This window comes from Heloderma suspectum, chromosome 4 (assembly GCF_057233095.1).
Source record: "Heloderma suspectum isolate Gila_16-S chromosome 4, 16-S_ref, whole genome shotgun sequence".
In the NCBI taxonomy this organism is placed as follows: Eukaryota; Metazoa; Chordata; class Lepidosauria; order Squamata; family Helodermatidae; genus Heloderma; species Heloderma suspectum.
In genome coordinates this window covers 241,775,872-241,795,527 of record NC_139461.1, presented here as the reverse complement: position 1 = coordinate 241,795,527, position 19,656 = coordinate 241,775,872, and the positions used below count along the sequence as shown (strand labels likewise).

General features: G+C 43.9%; 1 protein-coding gene across 4 annotated transcripts in view; it reads left to right on the top strand.

Moving 5' to 3' along the window:
• TBC1D22B (TBC1 domain family member 22B) overlaps positions 1–19,656 on the top strand; it is a 46,851-nt gene that overhangs the window by 4,738 nt on the left and 22,457 nt on the right. For all 4 annotated transcript variants that reach the window (XM_084852947.1, XM_084852946.1, XM_084852948.1 and 1 more), the window contains 7 exons: positions 2,788–2,844; positions 6,675–6,976; positions 8,789–8,968; positions 9,999–10,069; positions 10,762–10,890; positions 11,494–11,559; positions 16,068–16,182. In XM_084852947.1, coding sequence (XP_084709073.1) covers positions 2,788–2,844; positions 6,675–6,976; positions 8,789–8,968; positions 9,999–10,069; positions 10,762–10,890; positions 11,494–11,559; positions 16,068–16,182 — 920 coding nt within the window. The remainder of the gene's footprint in view (positions 1–2,787; positions 2,845–6,674; positions 6,977–8,788; positions 8,969–9,998; positions 10,070–10,761; positions 10,891–11,493; positions 11,560–16,067; positions 16,183–19,656) is intronic.

Genomic DNA, 19,656 nt, shown 5'->3' with positions numbered 1-19,656 from the left:
TCTTATACTTTAACATTAATTATTTTGGAATAAATTATTTCCCTTGATTTGCAGTTATGAACTGTGATTCCTCTCCTCACCCTTTAAAAATGCACAATTCTTTGGCCACCATAAAGTAGGATAGGGGACAACTAATCCCTGTTAACATGATCAGAAGTATGGACCCCTGAAGAAAGTGAGGGAAGACAAAGAGGCAACCCCTTCGGGTGGCCACAAATGTAGGATAAAGTCTGTATAGTTCTTATGGATGTTAAATTCTTGACCTGCCCTCTAACCTCATCTTGACCCTGCAGTCTCAGTTCAGTTCACTGCAAGGCCTCTGGAATGCTTAGCTGGCTTTAAGTCCTGCCAGGCTAGTTAATTCTGTTTCTGTCTCTAATGCAGTCTGGCTCTCCCCCTGTCAAATTGCTGGGTGGGTTAGTTCAGATGTGTGGGGAAACTGCAGATACATGTCATATAACGTATTCTTGAGAAGAAAAAGACAAATATTTCTACAAATGAGCTAACGACTCACTGTCTTAGATGTCTTATCTCAGCACCACATCCTGCTTGCATGTATGTTTCTGCCTCTAAGTCTAAACCAATATGTTACTTCCATTTATAGCTATTTTAAACAGTAAAGTTGACTCAACCAGGTAAACCGGTTTGGGGAAAACAAACGAGCCAACTTGAAGTTCCAGCCAGTGAACTTAAACTTTTATCTACTTTTGGCATAAGTTGTCTGCCAGTCAGTAAGCTGCTATGATATCTCAGGCCCATGGAAGGGAGGTGATGTGTGTCCATGCACCCTTGTCAATGGACTATAGTGTACATCTTTCTCACTTGCTCTTTCTGTGAAGCACATTTAGCTTGAAGTTAGTTTGATAAACTGATAGTCTAAGGGCCAATTCATGCAGTCCCTCTATGCAAAGCTTCCTCCCTCTCCCCCCACATTTCTGTCCTCCCTTTCAGGTTACAAATCCTTCCAAGGTGGCTTACAAGTACCACCAGCAATTGTTAATAAGATCACAATAAGCATTTTTTTTTTTAAGTGACCGTGATCCTTCCCACTGGGCAGATGGTCATAGGTGGCCCTGAAAAAGTCTGACTGGAGCAAGCTCTGATGTGGTATTCACCTGCCTGCCACCCTCTATCCTCAGATTTGTCTGAATTGTTTGTTATGTGCATAGTTTGCCATTTTATATATCACTGTTTAACCTGTGCTAGGAAAGTTGTGCTCATGACAAATAGTTCTGATGACCCATTCACCCCTTAGGCAGTGTAATCCAGGCTGAGAAGAAAAAGCACTTGGCGTACGTGTAGACATGTGAATTGACCTCAGTTAAGCCTGCAAGGAGGGAAGGAAGAGAGATTTTGTTTGGGACCAGAGGGCAGTGGAAACTCTCAAAGAGTTGCTTATCAAAATGGGAAATCTTTCTCATGCATTTTCTCAGCCAAGGGGGTGGTGAAGGAGGGAATTATGAGGGCAGAGTGGATTGTCAATTTTGTTGATTCTTTTCCCTGTAGTGGATAGCTTGGCTCCCTTGTTTGAGCTGTGAGAGTGTTTATTGAATTGTTCCTTTAAATGTTTAGGCAGTTTTGGCAAAGAGCATTATGTTTGTTTTTGTGCTCAGCTTGTGGCATGCTATAGTCTGGATAATGCAAATTAATCTGTAAAGGGGTTAATGAATTTGGATGTGTAGGTTGATGCATGGAGGATCCTGTCCCAGGTCAGATAGCTGGACTAGTTGATTGCCAGGTCTGCATGCTGCTACTTTAGATCTGTCACAGCTTCATAATTTTGAGGTGTTAGGTATGATAGACATGCTGATTAATTGACATGCAGTGCAACCAGTCATTAGTATGACTGCAAAAAAATCTGGTGATAACAAATGTTACTAACATGGGATTAGCAATAACAGTTTTAAAACTCTATAGGTTTGGAGATATTTTTAATCATAATTGACCTTCTCTATGATGGTATTGCTACACAGAATGGACTAAAGGGTGGGAGAAGAAACAGAAGCATGGAGAGGGAAAGTTACTTGCTCAAAATTGTATTGTAGTAGTGGAGATTAATTAGCGACCAAGTATTTTATGCTATCTTTACTGTTATGGAAGTAATCCAGCTGGTATACTTAGGCTGCAACCCAAACACACTTACCTGTGAACAAGTCCCACTGAGTTCAGTGGAACTTACTTATGAGTAGACATAAATAGGATTGTGCTCGTAATCATTCATTAGAGAGGCAAGCAAGTAAAACTGTTTAGACATGTGAAAGAAAATTGACTACTTAACTAAAGAGTGAATTAAATTAAGGATCACTCCATTGCATGCCTATCTACCATGCCAATAATTTCAAAGCGTTTCCAAAAACAGTTTTTATGTGATAGTTTTTCTCCAGCCAGTGGAGTCCTGGATTTTCTAAGTGCTTGGATTCCCATTTGATCCCACAGGAACAAAAATGGATGCTTAAGATGGTCACCACTTCCTTATCAAGAATCATATGCTAGCTATCTCCCCATTGTCTAGTATTGTGACAAGGATTGAAAAAGCTCTCTGCATTTGCTAGGCTGTTCCTAACTCTATTCTCTTTGCTTCTATGCATTTCTTCCAGTAGTTTATCAGTCTTGTGTAGTGGCATTAAAAGAAGTATCTGTTCTCCTCTTAGAAGAATTACCCTTCAGCTCTGCATGATTTTGAAAACTTGGAGTTATTGAAGTTATTTGTGTGTGGCTCTTGATACACTCACAGCTGAGACTAGAGCAGTTACTCACAAATCACTGGAGTCTCATTTTCCTCTGCAGCATTCAACCTGTCTATGGCGCTCAACACCCTCCACTGGATCCCCGGCTCACCAAAAAGTAAGTACTCTCCCGTTGCCTCTACAGAAGGAAGGCTTTTTTGAGTTTGTCCAGTTGTCTTGCTCTCTTTTAGCATCCTTCAAGACCTCAGTTTGAGTTGGGGGTCACAAAAGCTATTGCAAAAAGAAAAAAGTCGGGGCAGTACCTCAAACTGGTGTCTGGAAGTAAATATATTGGCTCAAAACATAGCGTCCGATGTGTTTGAATGCAATGTTTTAATTAAAGGCAGAAATTACAAATTCTCCTATGTCTTGTGAGAACTAGAATTCTGAAGAAGCACTTTTTAAAATAGGAGAACTTGTAATTACTGCCTCAGCAGAAGATGTTCTGTCAAAACACACTGATGGGCACTGCATTTGAACTGATAAATTCTCCTGTAGGCATCAGTTTGATGTTTACCTCTCTTTGCTGCTTCACCAAAAGCGATTGGCCACTGAATGGAGGGCATATCATGAGGTTGTGGCCTCACTGTTGAGTCATTCTGGGAAGGCATTCCCATCACAATGGTTGCCCTCACTGAGCCAGCATGCCAAGAGATTGATGGGTTTTGGAGTCAAAACTCCATGTAGTCTCTGAAGGGAATTTCTCCAGGGAAAAGGTGAGGCTCAAGAGGACAAATATTTATTTTATTTTATGTATGTATGTATTTATTTATTAAATTTAGATAAATACGTAGACGACTGACATATTCAGACTGTGTAGCACCATCCTAGCATATGTGTTGCTTGTTATATATAAGCCACGTTGCAGTCTAAAGACTGTAAAGTAGGAATGTGTACCGATCACATCATTTGATTTGGACCCCAATTTTGAAAACAGCCCGATTTTGTTTGAACCAGTTGAGAGGCTGCCTGATTTGACTTGTGTGCAGATCCAAAACTTGATTCAGAAAATCCGAAGCTTCATGCCTCCCCATTGACTATTATTGGAAATCAACAAATGGCTATAATGATCTTGCATTTTGACAGAATTTGACGAATTTTGCAAGTGTAGTAGATATAATCATTCATATTGATGCCCCTTTGGCTTAGTATCTTTGTCTCTGAACATGGCCACTACCAGATGTATTGCAGAGGATGCTTGATAAAATAGGACAACTTTAGAGTCTTCCCCTTAGCGCCTGCTAGTTGGAAGTTGAGCAACATCTTGCCAATAGGGACTATTACTCCTATGATCTTGAGTGTTGAACCTGTGATGGGAAGATAACTGAAGAATTATATTGAGTCTGTATTTGAACTTGAACTTCTTTTAGGGCTTGCCTCTCCCCCCCACACACACGCACTTTGGGAAGTGGGGAGAGGGCCGTCATCTGCCAGTGAAGCCCTGTTCTGGGTGCCATATCTTTCAGATATTTGTTCATTGCCAACTAGGAACAGAGCGTATACAGTGGTGGTCCTTGAACTATAGAATGCACTCCCCTATGAAGCCCTTGAACTGTAGCATGCACTCCCCCATGAGGCCAGAGTAGCATTTTCTCTTGCCCCTTCTTTTTGCCAAATTTCTGGTGCTGGTGTTGGTTTTTAATCTGAGTGCTGTTACTGTTTTGTTAGTTATTCATTTTTAGTTTTAGTTCTGATTTTAAAATATGTTATTGTGTTTAACTGTTTAAGTGGAACCACTTTGAAAGTAGTCCTACTGAAAGTTGGTACATAAATATTGCAAATACATAGTGTCCTTCACAAAAGCTGTTTCTATTATATCAGAGAGATTAATGTAGCTTTCTTCTTGCATTGTCTGAAAAAGACCTTCCCTTGGGCTGCTTATAGTCTGCTTCAGTCTTTTAGTTCAGGGGAGGGCAGACTTCAGGTTTGCAAGATCTAGTTTGTTACTAGAAAGCCAAGGTCCACCAACTGGAGCAAGATGTAAAATGGTGGCTCAGGGGGTGGAGCCAATTATCTACTGCGCTGCATGAGGTCAATGGGATGACCTATATACCCAAATTATATCTCAGTTATAGATCAGGGATGCTAACAGTCTATTTTAGACCCAGTGTACTGCCAGTGTACTGCAAACCATGCAGAGATCTGCCAGTAGAACTCAGTCTACCTCCTGCCCACTCCTGCTTTAATTCATGCATTTTTGGTAAAGGTATATGTGTGAGTAGGAAGAAACTACATAAGCAATTAGTGTTTACTCTGCAACTGTTACTCATTCTCTTATCAGTGTAGCTCAGCCTTCCCCAACATGGTGGTTGGCCATGCTGGCTGGAAATTATGGGAGTTGCAGTCCAACATCTCTGGAGGGCACCAGGTTGGGGAAGGCCGATTTAGCTATTAGAGAAGATAGGCTTATTGGCTTTTAATTTCTGGAGTTACATCTGGAGCTGCTCAAAAATTACCTTTATTAAGTCCATCTAGAAACTGCAAAATAGTGAGCCACCTTCTACGTTTCACAGAGCTCTTCCTTGGACTAGATATTAGTGATGTGCTGTGTTCCTCATTTATATTGGTTTGGCTTCAGTAATAGACTAGGGAGGCTTGGTATCTTTTTGCATCTGAATACCTTCAGGACTCTAGTGTAAATACTTCTAATCCTGCTGATATACCACTACTTGCCAATTTGCCTAAAATGCCTAAAATGCCCTTCTCCGGATGCATTACTTTATGAAAGTTTTGCAGCTTAGTAAGTGTACCTTGGGTGCATGTACCTCCCTTCTTGTCTACAATGAAGAACAGCACAAGCACTCGCTGGGGGGAGCAATCCTATGGCTGCTAGTCAGTGGCTAGACAGCCATAGGATATCTGGTTTTCTGGGTACTGGCCTCGGAGCACCGACCTTCCCCCACTTCCACGCAAGGCAGTGTGGAACAGCTCCGCGCTCCAAAGAGGAGTGCAGAGCAGCCACAACAGGGCATTCTGGGGGCGTTGTGGGGCGGGGAAGGTGGAAATGCTGGTACGACACATGCTATGTGTCGTCCAGCAGCCTTCTCCCCCGCTCCATCTTCCTGTGGCTAGACAGCCGAAGGAGAAGCATGGGGGGAACAATCCCCTTTGTGCTTCTTCTGCCGTTTATTGGATAGGTGGTCACCTCTGAGTTTGGAGGTGGCCGCCTATTCCCATAGGATTGCACCCTTAGTCTCTCCCTCCCCCGCACCCGCTGTGTTGTCACTGTCTTTGTCTGCATTGCCTCTTACATGTGCTGTTAGCGGTAATGCTTTCTGATGTAGTCTTGAGAGTATTCCATTCTTTTTCTCAAATTCCTTCTTGGTCCATTTTACCTTGTTGGAACTTCATGTGCTTTCTGTGTTTTTTGTTGGGACATGAACTTTCTCTTGGGTTGTTTGGCACAAGGACTTTAACTCGTGTAATGGAGGATAAAGCAAATGTGGCTTATAGGTTTGGAAGAATAATGGACCAAATTTTGTATTTATTCTATGTGTATAATTGACCTGATCGCAAAGTAGAGTTCTCCTGTGGTTACTTTCACATGTATATACGTTTTTGCAGTTCTTTAGTATTGCATATATGTACATTGAAGTTGAATCTAGCCTCCTCCCTTGCTTTGCTTGCCACACAGTAAGTAGGTCTGACTGGCAGCCTTTCTTCATCAAGGAGGCATTTGGCAGAAGTGTTTGGCCTCTCATGTGCCAAAATAGTAAAGCTCTGATTCTGACCCTGAACTTTGTACGTGGTGGGACTTGCATGGAAAGATTTGGCATTCTTCTGCTAACCCTGACCAGAGGAGAAGGGATTGTCCATTGGGATGGAGAAATGGTGGGGGGAGGGCTTGACTCCAAAGGGACATGAAATAGATGGGGACCATGGGCAGGGGAAGGCTAGATGCAGAGGTGCAGAGAGTTGCAATAACACCAACTGTCCTTTCTCTTTTAGCTTCATCAAGGAACGTTCCAAGGTTAATGCACTGCCCATGAAGAATAAAAAGGCCAGCAGTTTTCATGAGTTTGCCCGTGATACCAGTGATGCCTGGGACATTGGGGATGACGAAGATGAGGATTTCTCATCTTTCCAGACTTTGAACTCTAAGGTGGCAAAGGCCACAGCCGCACAGGTGCTGGAGAACCACAGCAGGCTGCGTGTGAAACCTGAGTGGCCCCAGCCAGCTCTGAGTGAAGCTCCAACCAACTGTAAGGTCATCAAATCCAATAGTGAGGCCCAGCTGTCCAGAGCGCCTGGTAAGAACACTGTTGCTCTTTACATCCCCTGGCTTTTTTAGGGTGTGTGACTGTCAAAGCTGTGCGAGTTCTACAATTCTATATGATTTGGAGTCAAGTGCAGAATTGAACATCCTGAGAATCTTGGATTTTAGCTGAGAAGTGCAGATTTATTTCCCTTATGGCTGCAAAAATTAGGCTTGACAGTATGTGGTGTCAATTCCTCATGAGATCTTGAAAGCTGGCAAAGGGTTGAATACAATATTCTAGGGGGCAAGATGTAAGTTCCTTGTTAGCTCCCTTCTTTTGACCTGTGTTTAGCATGAGCAGGATAAATTAATGAGGATATATGCAAATCTTCATGATTTGCATAATTCTCATTTGTGGACATTGCTGACAGAGTGCTAGACTAGATGAATGCTTGGTCTGTGTCAGTAGCATTCTTCTTCAGCTGGGGGAACTTGACTTTTCTTGGCACAGAATCTAGGTTATTTTGGTGTACTTTAGAAGTGACGTTCCATTGCCTGATATGCTTCCATGGGATAGTAGCCTGGTGACCCTGGCAATCGGTCCCATTATCTGTGGATTATTATCGGGCACAGCGCTTGTGTACCTCTTTTGGGGTGATTTCTATGAATAAAGGCTTTTTGGTTAACAAATCAGTCTGAATAAGTCAAAGTGGGGAAAAGGTAGAGCAACCATGGGGAGTCTGTGGCCTTCTAGATGTTGTTCGACTCTACCTCCCGTCAGCCCCATCCAGCATGGCCAATGGTCAGGAATGATTGGAATTGTAGTCCCAAAACATCTGGAGGGCCACAGATTCCCCACTCCTTACATAGAGGCTTGACTGGGGACTCTTGAGCAGGCACACAAACCCAACTCAAAATAGTTCAGCTAATAAGACCTGACCTCTTTGTGATGATGCTGGTGGAATGAGTGTAACAAACTCTGCTGCCTGGCCTTGAGAAATTGATGCCACCACCAGATGGCATTAGAGCCCATGTCACACTTCCGCTTTCTCCTCTGGAAACTGGCTGGCTATTTGGCACTGAGGTGTAAAGGAATCTGGGATTGTAAATTGACTTTGAGGTTTCCTGCTGTTGAGTTTGCTATTTGGCATGCTAAAGAAAGAAGAAAAGGAAGAGAAGGCTGAAAATGGGAGCAAGTGGAAGGGATTGAACAGGAGGAGATGATGGAAGGAGAGCAAGTGAGAGCCTGGCCACATTTAGTGTTGGAGGACAGGCCAGATGATCTTGGCCTCAGTCAACAAACGTGGTTTGAGAGTCATCCATGTAACTCACCGAACAGTGGCTATTGCTGACATGGCATCTTCACCACCGCATTAATTAGTGTTGGTCAAAAAGATCAGGACTCCTCTGAACCACTTATGTCCTGTCCTAAAGCATTACGTCAGTTATACTGTAGGTCCTAAAGGGCTGCATTACTTGTGGGGAATTCCTATACAGGGATTCTCATTGTTCTGTAGAATGTGCAATGGAAGCAGAGTCATTGAATAATAACTTGCTCAGCAGGAGTGGGAGAGTAGGTTTCTGGTTTATGTTGTCCAGTCTTGAAATTACCTTTATACCTTTTAGTAATGGCATGGCAGGAAAAAGTTCAGCAGATGAAGCTTCTGCCATCATCTGGTGGGGGGAGAGAAAATTCACAGCTGTGGCGACTTTCCCTGCCACGCGTGTGTTAGAGGCACGGAAGCCTTCCCGGAATTGGGCATCCTGGATCCATGAAGAAGACCATGGATTCTGGAAGTTCCAGACAGTGCTTGCTGCTGCCCGGTATGTTCACGACCTGACGGCCCTCTTTCAACTCTTTTAGGGGATTCCTGTATGCACAACCCCCTCCACAAACAACAGTCCCTCCCACTCCGACCCATCATTCCACTTGTTGCTCGCATCTCTGACCAAAATGCTTCAGGGGCGCCTCCCATGACAGTGCGTGAGAAAACCCGCTTGGAGAAATTCCGGCAGCTTCTATCCAGCCACAACACGGATCTAGGTGAGTCCAAGGTGGGGGAAGCAGCAAGGTCCTGGGAGTGTCAGAGATACCAGCAGAGAGGGGTGTGCTCTCCTTTGGTGTACCTTTCTCCTGTTAGCAGGAGTTCTGTGTTGAAAAATTAACTGGAGGAATAGGAAAGGTGCAGCATCCAAGTTACATTTCATAAAGCACCTGATATACTGTAGGCTTCAGCCTGGTGCCCTTGAGATGTGTTGGAGTACTACTCCAAGAGGGTAAGGGGAATAGGATAGAGGCGTACAAAATTATGCATGGTGTGGAGAATGTGGACAGGGAGACATTTTTCTCCTTCTCTCAAAATACTAGAACCTGGGGTCATCCAATGAATCTGACTGGTGGGAGATTCAGGACAGATAAAAGGAAGTATTTCTTCACACAGTGCATAGTTTAACTATGGAATTCGCTACCATAGGATGTAATGATGGCCACCAATTTGGATGGCTTTAAAAGTGGGTTGGACAAATTCCTGGAGGAAAAGGCCATCAATGGCTACTAGTCCTGATGGCTATATGCTTCCTCCAGTACCAGAGGCAGTGAGCCTATGTACACCAGTTGCTGAGGAACATGGGTGGGCGGGTGCTGTTGCACTCGTGTCCTGTTTGTCGGTTTCTGGTCAACAGCTGGTTGGCCACTTGTGAACAGAATGCTGGACTAGATGAATGCTGGACTAGATGGCTCTAGGTTGGAGAAGGCTGGCCCAAATAAGAAAGCAGTACAATTCTGCATCTGTTGACAATATTTCTAACACACCTTTCCCAGTGCTCAAGGTTGCTTGTAGCATAGACGTTCTGTCACATAAAATGTTAACAAAAATACAATTGGAAATCCATAATTACAAAAAATAACCAAAAGATACTATTGTCATACAAAACTATATATCCCAAGAAAAAGCTCTCTCAGAGGCTTAGAGTTCTGGAACTTTCCAAGCAGACAGGAGTTCCTTTTCTTCCCTAGTGTAGAAATGCCAACCAAGCTAGTGTATGTGAAGAAACTAATTGCTGTCCATTTGCAGATGAATTGAGGAAATGCAGCTGGCCTGGTGTCCCCAGAGAGGTCCGGCCTGTGACATGGCGACTTCTATCAGTGAGTGCTGTATCTTGAAAGCTAGGGCAATGTGTCGGCATCCTATGACTGAAAATGTGCACAAGAGGCATAATGAGACTCTAGGCAACATGGCAGCCACCTGTGCTCCTGGTTGGGTTCTGCAGGTCTTTCTCAGCCTGGCATCCTGAAACGTCTTAACTGGAGAGGGACACACCTGCTCTTGTCATGTGTGAGCGCAGTATGCTTCATGCCTAGTTCTAAAAACTAAGATTGAGAAATACGAACAGCCCATGCCATTATGCTAGTTTGACTTGGAGAAAGCAAGCAGGTAGCTGGATTCCAGAAGGCTGCCTCTGCAGAAAGTGAGAGAAGATAAGGTGGTAGTCACATGGTGGGGCTTCAGAAAGTCATTTCCATAGGAAATCTCCTCATGATTGTTGGTTCCAGTGCAAGGCAGCATCTAATACCTTTAAAAAGTGAGTGCAAGGGGGAATTTTGGCAGGTGCAGCTTCTTCCACTACAGCAGCACTTGGATGGAAGACAGTTCGTTTGCTGAACTTTTGCCTTTTGTGCAATTCTGATGGAGCCCCAGCTTTTCTCTTACTGTACCCTGCAACTCTAGTTTGAACATTTCTCCTGCAAGTTATTATCAGAGTGGAGGAAGGGGTGGGGTGGAGGACAGATAGACTTTGAGCACAGCAGAGAGAAGACACGTTTCTCTTCTCCTACAGGGTTATCTCCCTGCCAACATGGAGCGAAGGAAGCTGACCTTGCAGCGCAAACGAGAGGAGTATTTTGGCTTCATTGAGCAGTATTACGACTCCAGAAATGAAGAACACCATCAAGATACATACCGGCAGGTACCCAGCCATCTCCTGCCTGCCGCGCGCAGTTTCTGGCATGAAGCATCCTGTAGTATTTTGGGGTTCCATGACACGCGGCCTAAAATTGTCCCTAGTAGCGGCCCACTGCAGTTTTGCCTGTAGCCCTGCCCACTGTTGTGTGAGATGGGATGAGTCTGCCACAACATGGGAGGTCTCATGGCAAAATTCCTGGGTGGAATTTGCTATCAGAAAGGAGCAGATGTGATACTTGACCTGACCAGTGTCTCTAGAGGGAAAACATTTTGAAAATTACCCAGATACTTGAAGTTGCCCTGAGGTTGTCTCAGATGTTTTCCCTTGTGTTCTAAATGCAAGCTGTGTAGGAGGGGAACGGCTGATAGGCTGGCATGTTTGTAGAGGCCTCCATGTTGAAACATCTGCTCTGTTTCGCTGAAGGATAACCAGACAGTTCTTGGTGCAGGGTTGGCTGTCTAGTCAGTCAATATCGCTTCTCTGTCTTCAGTCATATTGCTGTTTTGATTTGGGCCATAGAAATATTTCCTCTCGTGTTGCAGTTGGGCAGATGTGGCTGGCAATCCATAATGTTCTCTGATGTCTTTTTTAAAAATTACCTTTCAGATTCATATAGACATTCCGCGAACGAACCCCCTCATCCCTCTGTTCCAGCAGCCATTAGTCCAGGAGGTGAGAAGAGGCTTTTCTTTCTAGCCTTTCTGCAGTGCAGCTCGCCAGCCTATGTTGGTGGCCAAGGATGGCTTCCTGAGGATTTTTCTGTTTCGTTGAGTGTATTACTGTTCTTCCATGGTCAGCTGCTTTCCGCTGTTCTGATAGACTAGAAAATCATTGTTGATTTCAATGTAGCCAGCTGGGTTATCTGCTTTTCACTCCAAAAGCAGGTTTGCCATCCACCTCTAAATTCTGCATGTTGAAAGCGCAGATTCTGTGCTCAGACTAAACTGTCATATCTACTGTATGCAAACAGGCTTATTTTTCAGGGGCGTGCTCAGTATCCATGCTTTAGTCTCAGCACTTTCATGGTGGCAGGAACTGTCCATCTTTCCTGCAAGACCCACGCCATCTGGAAAGGCTGGAACTAGATGTTGGAGGATGTGTGGCTGCTGCTGGGAATCAACAGCCTTGTGTCATTCTCTCTCTTGTCATGTCACACAGTTTGTATTACTAACATCATCAAGTTCCATTTCCTTCTCCCACCCCCCATTGCTCCTTGTGGGGGTGGACAAATTTTTAACATGGTGATATGACATCATATCTTGTATTTCTAGATGCTGTAGGGAAGAGAGGAGGAGGAAATGCGAGGCTGCTTAATGTCTAATTCTGGTCTAAGTTTAATATAAATTCAGCTTCTCTGCATATCTGGATATTACATGAAATTGCAAAAAATAAACAGCCAAGGCAGTGGGGATTGGATCCTATTAGCTTAGTTCTTTTCCATGTAGAATGCACTATTGTACAGTTACAGAATTATATTTAGTTAGTTGCAAGAGTATAACACTTTGACACTGTAATCTCTTTCTTTCTTTAGGGCATTTAATATCCTGCTGTCCTGTCCAAAATGACTCTCAGAGTACCTTATAAAAGAACTATTTTTTAAACTATATTTAAAAAATCAAACAGACACTGATGCAGGTAGTATTCTAAAGCTAAAGTAAGATTAAAACTAACAGAACTAAAAGGCATCTGCAAATAAAAAGGTTTTTGCCTGACACCAAAGTGAAATCTGGCCCATGTGGGCCTTCCTTGGGGGAAAGTTCCAAAGCTGGTCCAAGAAGATCCTATCTCCAGTCGCCAGCTGCTTACCTCTGGTGGTGGAGGACCCAGGGTAGGCCTTCTCAGGATGATCTTAATACTTAGGCAAGTTCATGGGGGAGAGAGGCTTGTGTTTTGTAGGCTTACCGTGAGGAGTGCTGAGGAATGGTAGCATCTGAGTCATTGTCTCCTAGGAACTCTTAACAAAGGCTAGTGACCTGTTAGGCAAAGTGCCATTTTCTACCCATGGCAAAAGGTAATCTCAGTCCTGCAGGTGCCCTGATAGTGTGTCTGGGTAGCAGGGTTGTGGCTAATGTTTCACAGCAGCAGTGTGACTTGCCTGAGGCTATACAGTGTCTTAGTGGCAGAACCAGGGACGATTTAGAGCTTCTGGCTGGAGCAAACAGAATTGCAGGAGTTAATAACCAAAAGCTTACTTTTGCTAACTCAAATACTTTGGCCAACCTAAGCCTACTGAATATTTACTGACTGAAACTGTGTGATCTGCAGGCATCAAGTCTGAGTGGATTTAATCCATTCCAAAGCCCTTCTGCGTAGCAATAAGGTGGGATTTGTTATATCTAAGAGCCACTGGGTGTTGGAATTCATGATAATAAATGCAAGGACTGTCCAAAATCACAGGCCTTGCAACCATGAACATTTAATTCAGATCTTCAGGTTTCTGGGACACAGAAACACACAGTGAGTCCCATAAATAAATACCTAACGAAGTCCCTGTAGTATTGGCCTTGAAATTAATAAGTCCATGACTGTTCTGAAGCCCATTGTCACTGTGACTATAATATGGCTTTTTTGCTGGTGTATAGCCCCTTTCTCCAAGTAGCAGACAATGGCTCATAGACTCTGGGTTAAAGCATTGTTCAGTTTAAGAGCTAGAGCACTCCATTTTTAATGTAGGTGGTAGTGCTGCAGAGTAAACTGTCATGTTTAGAGTATGATTAACGAGAGCTATCGTAATTCTGCTGAACACTATTGCTGACCAGACTGCAAAGTTGTAAAATGAACCTATGCAGGCTCCTTAAAAGCAAGTTTCTCAAGAAATTTATACCTAGGTTATTGGGGAGGATGCCTTTTCTGAAATTGTCCAGCAAGTTTCCTGTGACTAGCAGTACATACTCCCTGGATCTTCTTTGTTAAACAACAAGGCTTCAGAGCTGACATTTTGCCTGCTGCCTGCAAATTTCAGTCAATGGATACAAATGTAATGAGGTTCAGCAAACAGTCCACCTGTGTCCTGAAGCTAGGTCTGCTCATCTTTTGTATTTGCACTTGTCAAATTTCATATGAAACTTAACTAAGTAGCTTAGATTTGTGAGGATTTCAGCTTTCTTAAACCTAAAACAGCATGTTTCTAGTCCTCATGGTTGTGGAGATCATGTTTATTCCTGGTACAATTTGAAAACATTCCAGGGCTCACAAGTCAGAGTCCTGTTCATATCTTTAAAGGACCCACATTCATGAGAGCCTTGTGGGGGAAGCAATGTAAGATGTAGTAGGCAATGCTGATTTCTCAGGAATGACTTGTGTGAGCATGTCACTGCATTTCTGTTCTGTCATGCTCATGTGAAATGTTACTGAGCAGAAGCCTGGCCCAGTGGCTCATGTGTTACTTCCTTACCACACAGTTATGGTGACAAGGCCATTTTGTATGAGGAGGTCTTAATGTATGAACCAAGGCTAAATAGGAAACATTATTGCAGAAGATGAGGGGGGTTTGGTAATCTGCAGAGTGAAAGAGGAAGCTGCCTTAGATCAGATTATTTGTCATTCTAGTCCAGCATCATTCTACTGTGGTGGCAGCCCCCCAGGGTCTCTTTCCCAACACCTGTGACCTGATCTTTTTAACTAGATTTGTTAGGCATTGAACCTGGCATACAGAGCATCTCGCTCCCTGTAAAACAGTGTGTGTGTGTGTGTGTGTGTGTGTGTGTAAACTCCTGGGGATTGGAGGGCCGCACCCCGCCACTGCTGAATCTGCTATTAAAGTTGCTGCAGTGGCCAACATCGTAGCAATTTTGCTTGAAAACAAGATGCACAGGATGCACTCACCAGGTTTACAAGTAGAATCATGCTTCTGGAGTGCACGCACCTTGTTTTCAAGCAAAATCGCCACCATTTTTGCTGCTGTGATTTTGGCAGTACCAAGGGAAGTTGGGGGGGGCACAAAAATGGCTCCCCTGCATATGGGTTGTTGGCCACACGTTGCCCACCCCTGCTGTAAATCCTCTCTTCTCTAGATATATTTTGAAAGAGATCTGTCTGAATTAAAGAAAAACATGGTCTGCCACATTTAGCAAAATCAGGGGTTAGGGATGGGGAGAGAAGACAACCTAAGGTGTGCTTAGCAGCATCCTTGAATGGGGTAAACCCATCGCAGACCTTTCCAGCTGGAGCATATGTCTTGAAAATCCCTTCATTTGACCCCCTTCTTGCTTGCTGCTGTTCCATTTTTCTTCCTCTCAAGGCCACAAGCAAGAAGGAGATCTTGAGGAGAGGCCAATACATGAATGCTGGCAGCAACATTGTGTGGCATTGCCAGGCCAGCAGCCAGAAACCTGGTGATGGTGGTGGGAGGGCCCACTGGAGGAGCTATTGAGAGTCAGCATGAGACAGCCAGAACCTAAATACAGATAGCTTACAATAGTTAAAAGTGAATGTATTCAGTAATTTAAATATTTATATTTTAAGAAAGAAATTGCCAAGTCCTTCTCAGTCATCCCAGTGCCTTTTGCTTTTGTGGGCCATAACGCTGCAGTAAGGGAGCAGCTGACTACTTGCTCTGCATTTGTGTAAAATGCTGCCTGTATGTGTCTCTCTTTTTTCTTTTCTAAAAGAGGTAGGGACTTCCCCTTTTGTGAAATGAAGGTTGAAAATTCAGGGAAGAGCCCAAGTTTCCACAGAGCTCCTCCTCCCCCTCCCCTTTTAATGGCTACACTTCTTCTGGGGGACAGGGAAGTAAAACAACCTCTAGCTTATTGTCTGCTATTGGGCAGACACCGTGAAAATGAAGCTCCATCATCCCGAAACTGTTTCTCATTTCCCTTTCAAGTTGCCGCCCGCTTCCCTCTTTGTGTCTAAGTGGACAGAGCAATAGACCAGAAATGTTCTTTGTGCAATCGGTTGTTTTCAGTGCAGAGAGTTCTCACATGGTAGCTGATAATTGTGCCTTTCCATTGGCTGTGTCTGGCAACTCGTCCTGGATCTTGTCCCAGGCGCCATGTATGCTTCCTGCCGAGTCTCTCTGTGCTGCTAAGAACCCCAGACCTGGTTGCGTCCCTCGCCTGTGTGCATTTCTAACTCTTACTACACACTTTTCTGCCCCTGCGCTTGTCAGACTTTCCACTTCTCTGTCTTCCCCTGGGCATGACTAACTCCGGCACATGGCTTTCCTTCTTCCTCTCTAGATCTTTGAACGAATCCTGTTTATCTGGGCCATCCGACACCCAGCCAGTGGCTACGTGCAGGGGATTAATGACCTGGTCACTCCGTTCTTTGTCGTATTCCTCTCTGAATATGTTGGTAAGAGATGCTTGATGGCTGCAACATGCCCTTAGCCCCTGCTGTTGAATACTCAAATTGTTGTCATCGGATAAGCTTTATCATGCCAGAAATACTTAGCTGTTGGCTGTTGTGTAAAACTAGGACTGCATATTCAACTGTTTCCACTTCTCTCCTGGATTGGCTTTTGTCAGTAGCGTAGTACACTTATCAGCGAAAGCAGGTATGGTTTTTTAATGCATATGATTGCCAGTAGGGAAACAAGTGTCTACAACTCCATAAAGAGTAATAGCTGGGGTTGTGTAAAAAAACGCCTAAAATTTGTGCCAAGGATACAAACATCACACAATCAGGGTGCATTATGCAAATGATATACTTTGATGTATTTCTTTGGCTCAAGGGAAGCCCTGCATGTCTCTTGTAACTTTTAGAAAGGTAACAGAGTGACACCATGGCTAAGATCATTTATCACGTTTATATACTGGGCAATAATAAGGTGATAAATAATCTTAGCCATAGAGGTTATCTCACTTTGTCTTTACAACAGCCCTGTATGGTAGATCAGTCACCATGATCTGTTTGGGGAGCAGATCTTTTTTTTTTTCATTAAATTGGTGCTTCTGAAATGTTTGGAAATGTGATCCATCTCTAAACTTAGCCTTTCAGAACTGATGTAAACTAAATCCATCTTTCGAGCCATGCTTTTCCACCCTACAACAGAAAACACATGAATATCACATCAGTAGTCAGTACAGAAAAAGTTTATATTTTATTTTTCATTTTTAATGTTAATGAGAATAGATTTCAGAATGCATGCAAAACTCTCTCTCGAAGCAGGCACACAACAGCAGTGGTATGCTTTCAGCACGGTGAGAAAAGACAACCCCCTGGAAATGAAATAAAAGACCCTCATTATGAAGCCTATCTGTAGCTCAGGTCCCACAGTTTGAGAAGTACTGCTTTTAAGGGCTTAGGGTAGGAATGACAGATTGGGTTGTGCATCTGTAGAAATTAGCTGGCTAAAAAATATTGAAGCAACAAAGCCAAGCTGTACCTATATTCCTGTCACTATCAAGTTCACACACGCATGTCACTCACTGTTCTTTTCCTTGCGTGTTTGCTCCTTGACCTGCCTTGGTAGCCATCAAACTATGTTTTAGTGCCCATCAAAGACTAGCATTCCATCACCTGGAAATCCACTTTCTGCAATTTCACAGTGAGCAGAATAAATGATGTATTTTGCATATGATGTGCAGATGTTTTGAGTACAAATGAAACCTGATCAGGCAGTACTGAATATTAGTAGGAATGATGTCAAATGATTATTTGAGACGATGCCTTGAATATGCTAGGTTTGATACTCCCTCCTAATTGTAAACAGAGGGGAAGATGGAAAGGAACCTGAGTTATTGGTGGTTGGTAAGTAAGGGCAAGGGAATGGGTCACCCTGTAGAAAAACAAGCTTCCTGGTTATTGGTACAGCTGCCATATACTCAGCTAGGGTCCCTGTTAGCTTCTGACCCTGGAAATGTGGATGGTCCAATGTCTTCAGGTTTTCATGATGTGTTCTTATATTTAGATTGATATAAGCATGAAGCATGTGTAAAATGGAGTATGTGGGTGAGTCTGTTCCATGTTCTGAATATCAGTATACCTCTACATACCAGTTGTGGGGGAACTGCTGCAGGAGAAGGCTGTTGCCCTCTGTCATATGTAGGCTTCCCAGAGGGATGTGGTTGGCCATGGTGGGAAAAAGGATGCTGGCCTAGACAGGTCTTTGATCCCATCTAGCATGGCTCTTCTTATGCCAGATAATATTGTCCTAGAATTCCAATTGACAGGACTTGTTAAGATAATGATTTCATTTGAACTTTATTCTATGAACTTATTTCACCCCTCAGTACAAATATTTTTCCCAGGTGGCTTACAAAGTTAAAACAACAACAGCCATCAAATGCTGATTTATTTACTTGTTACATTTACATCCTGTTGTTTCCTCCAAGGAGCCCAGAGCAGTGTAAATTATTCTCTTCCTTTCCATTTTATCCTCACAACATTCGTGAGGTTGGTTAGGCTGAGAGTCAGTGACTGGTCCCAAACAGGCTCCCAATGACAAGTTCTAGTTAGCAGCCTAGTGGCTCTACTTCGAATTAACTCTCACTCCCAAGCAGACTTTAGGCAACAGCGCCACGCAGTGCGCTGCAGTAGCCAGATTTGGAGGTTACCAGAGCATCAATAATCCTGACCAGGCTATCTCTTTCTTGAAAGGGCTGCCACTGGTGTCATCAGCTGGTATAAGGCGCTCCACGCCGCTTGGACCTTGGGTGATAAAGCTTGATCTATTTGCACTCCCAGACTGTGGGTCTGATACTTCAAGAAGAGTGCTCCTCCCGGAGCAGCTGCTACAGATTACACCTCAGTCTTATTAGGATTGAGTTTATTACTGATCCCAGACACCAATTGAGCACTTTTGGCACCACACGTGAATTGGGTGGAAAGAACAATTCCAGGATTCTCATTCAGCTGTTTTCATGAAGTTGCTGAAAACCATGGGGGACAAGATGGAGCCCCATAACACAAATGGCATGGGGCCAAGCAATAGTCCCCAGCAGCACCTGGAATCAGTGTTCTGGGTAGGAACAGAATCACTGGAACCCTCTGCCCCCAGTCGCAAACCCAGAGAGCCTATCGAGAAGAATGCCACGGTTGATGGTATCAGAAGCTGCCAAGAAGAATTAGCAGAGTCACATTTCCACTGTCCTCCTTCTGGTATAGATTATCCATCAGGCAAACCAAGGCTGCTCTGTGTCAAAGCCAATCCTGAAACCAGATTGATTATGTCGGTCAATGTCAGTCTTGTCCAAGGCTGCCTGGAGTTGCATCCACAGCATCAGCTGGTGCTTCTAGTTCTAAATATTAGCCCTCAGTATTGGGAAAGGCATCTTCCCTTCACTTTTCTGGACAAGGAGCATCTAACTACCCCACCTTTTGCCAAGACTACTGTGGCATGGCTTCATCCATACTGTTGGCTACAAATGACTAGCACCCTTTCCCTGATGTGAAGCCTCAGAACCTGGAGCTCACAGTCGCAACCTTTTTGCTGCTCTCTCTCATTGCAACCTTCCTGATATAGCGGCTCGTTATCTGTGGTTTGAGCTGTTTCTGTACTCATCCATCCCCTAACGGCACAGCCTGTAGCATTGATGGCTGAGTCAGCAGCCAGCCGGGGCTCCCCTGGGGAAGCATTTTGTGTGGGAAATGACTGCTTTGTTTGGAGGTAGGAGTTCTTAGCAGCTATCTCCAAATAAACTCTTGCTCATGGATTTGTGCTGACACCTGTACCTCTTAGCTTTGGATTTACTGGTTTTCCTCTTAGCATCCTTGCTCAGTGATAGATTAACCTTAGTTTGCAAGGTCACTGCTGCTCATTAATCTCTCTCTGATAGGGGTAAGTGTTGCATTCCCAGCCGATTTCATCAGTATACTTTTTTGAGG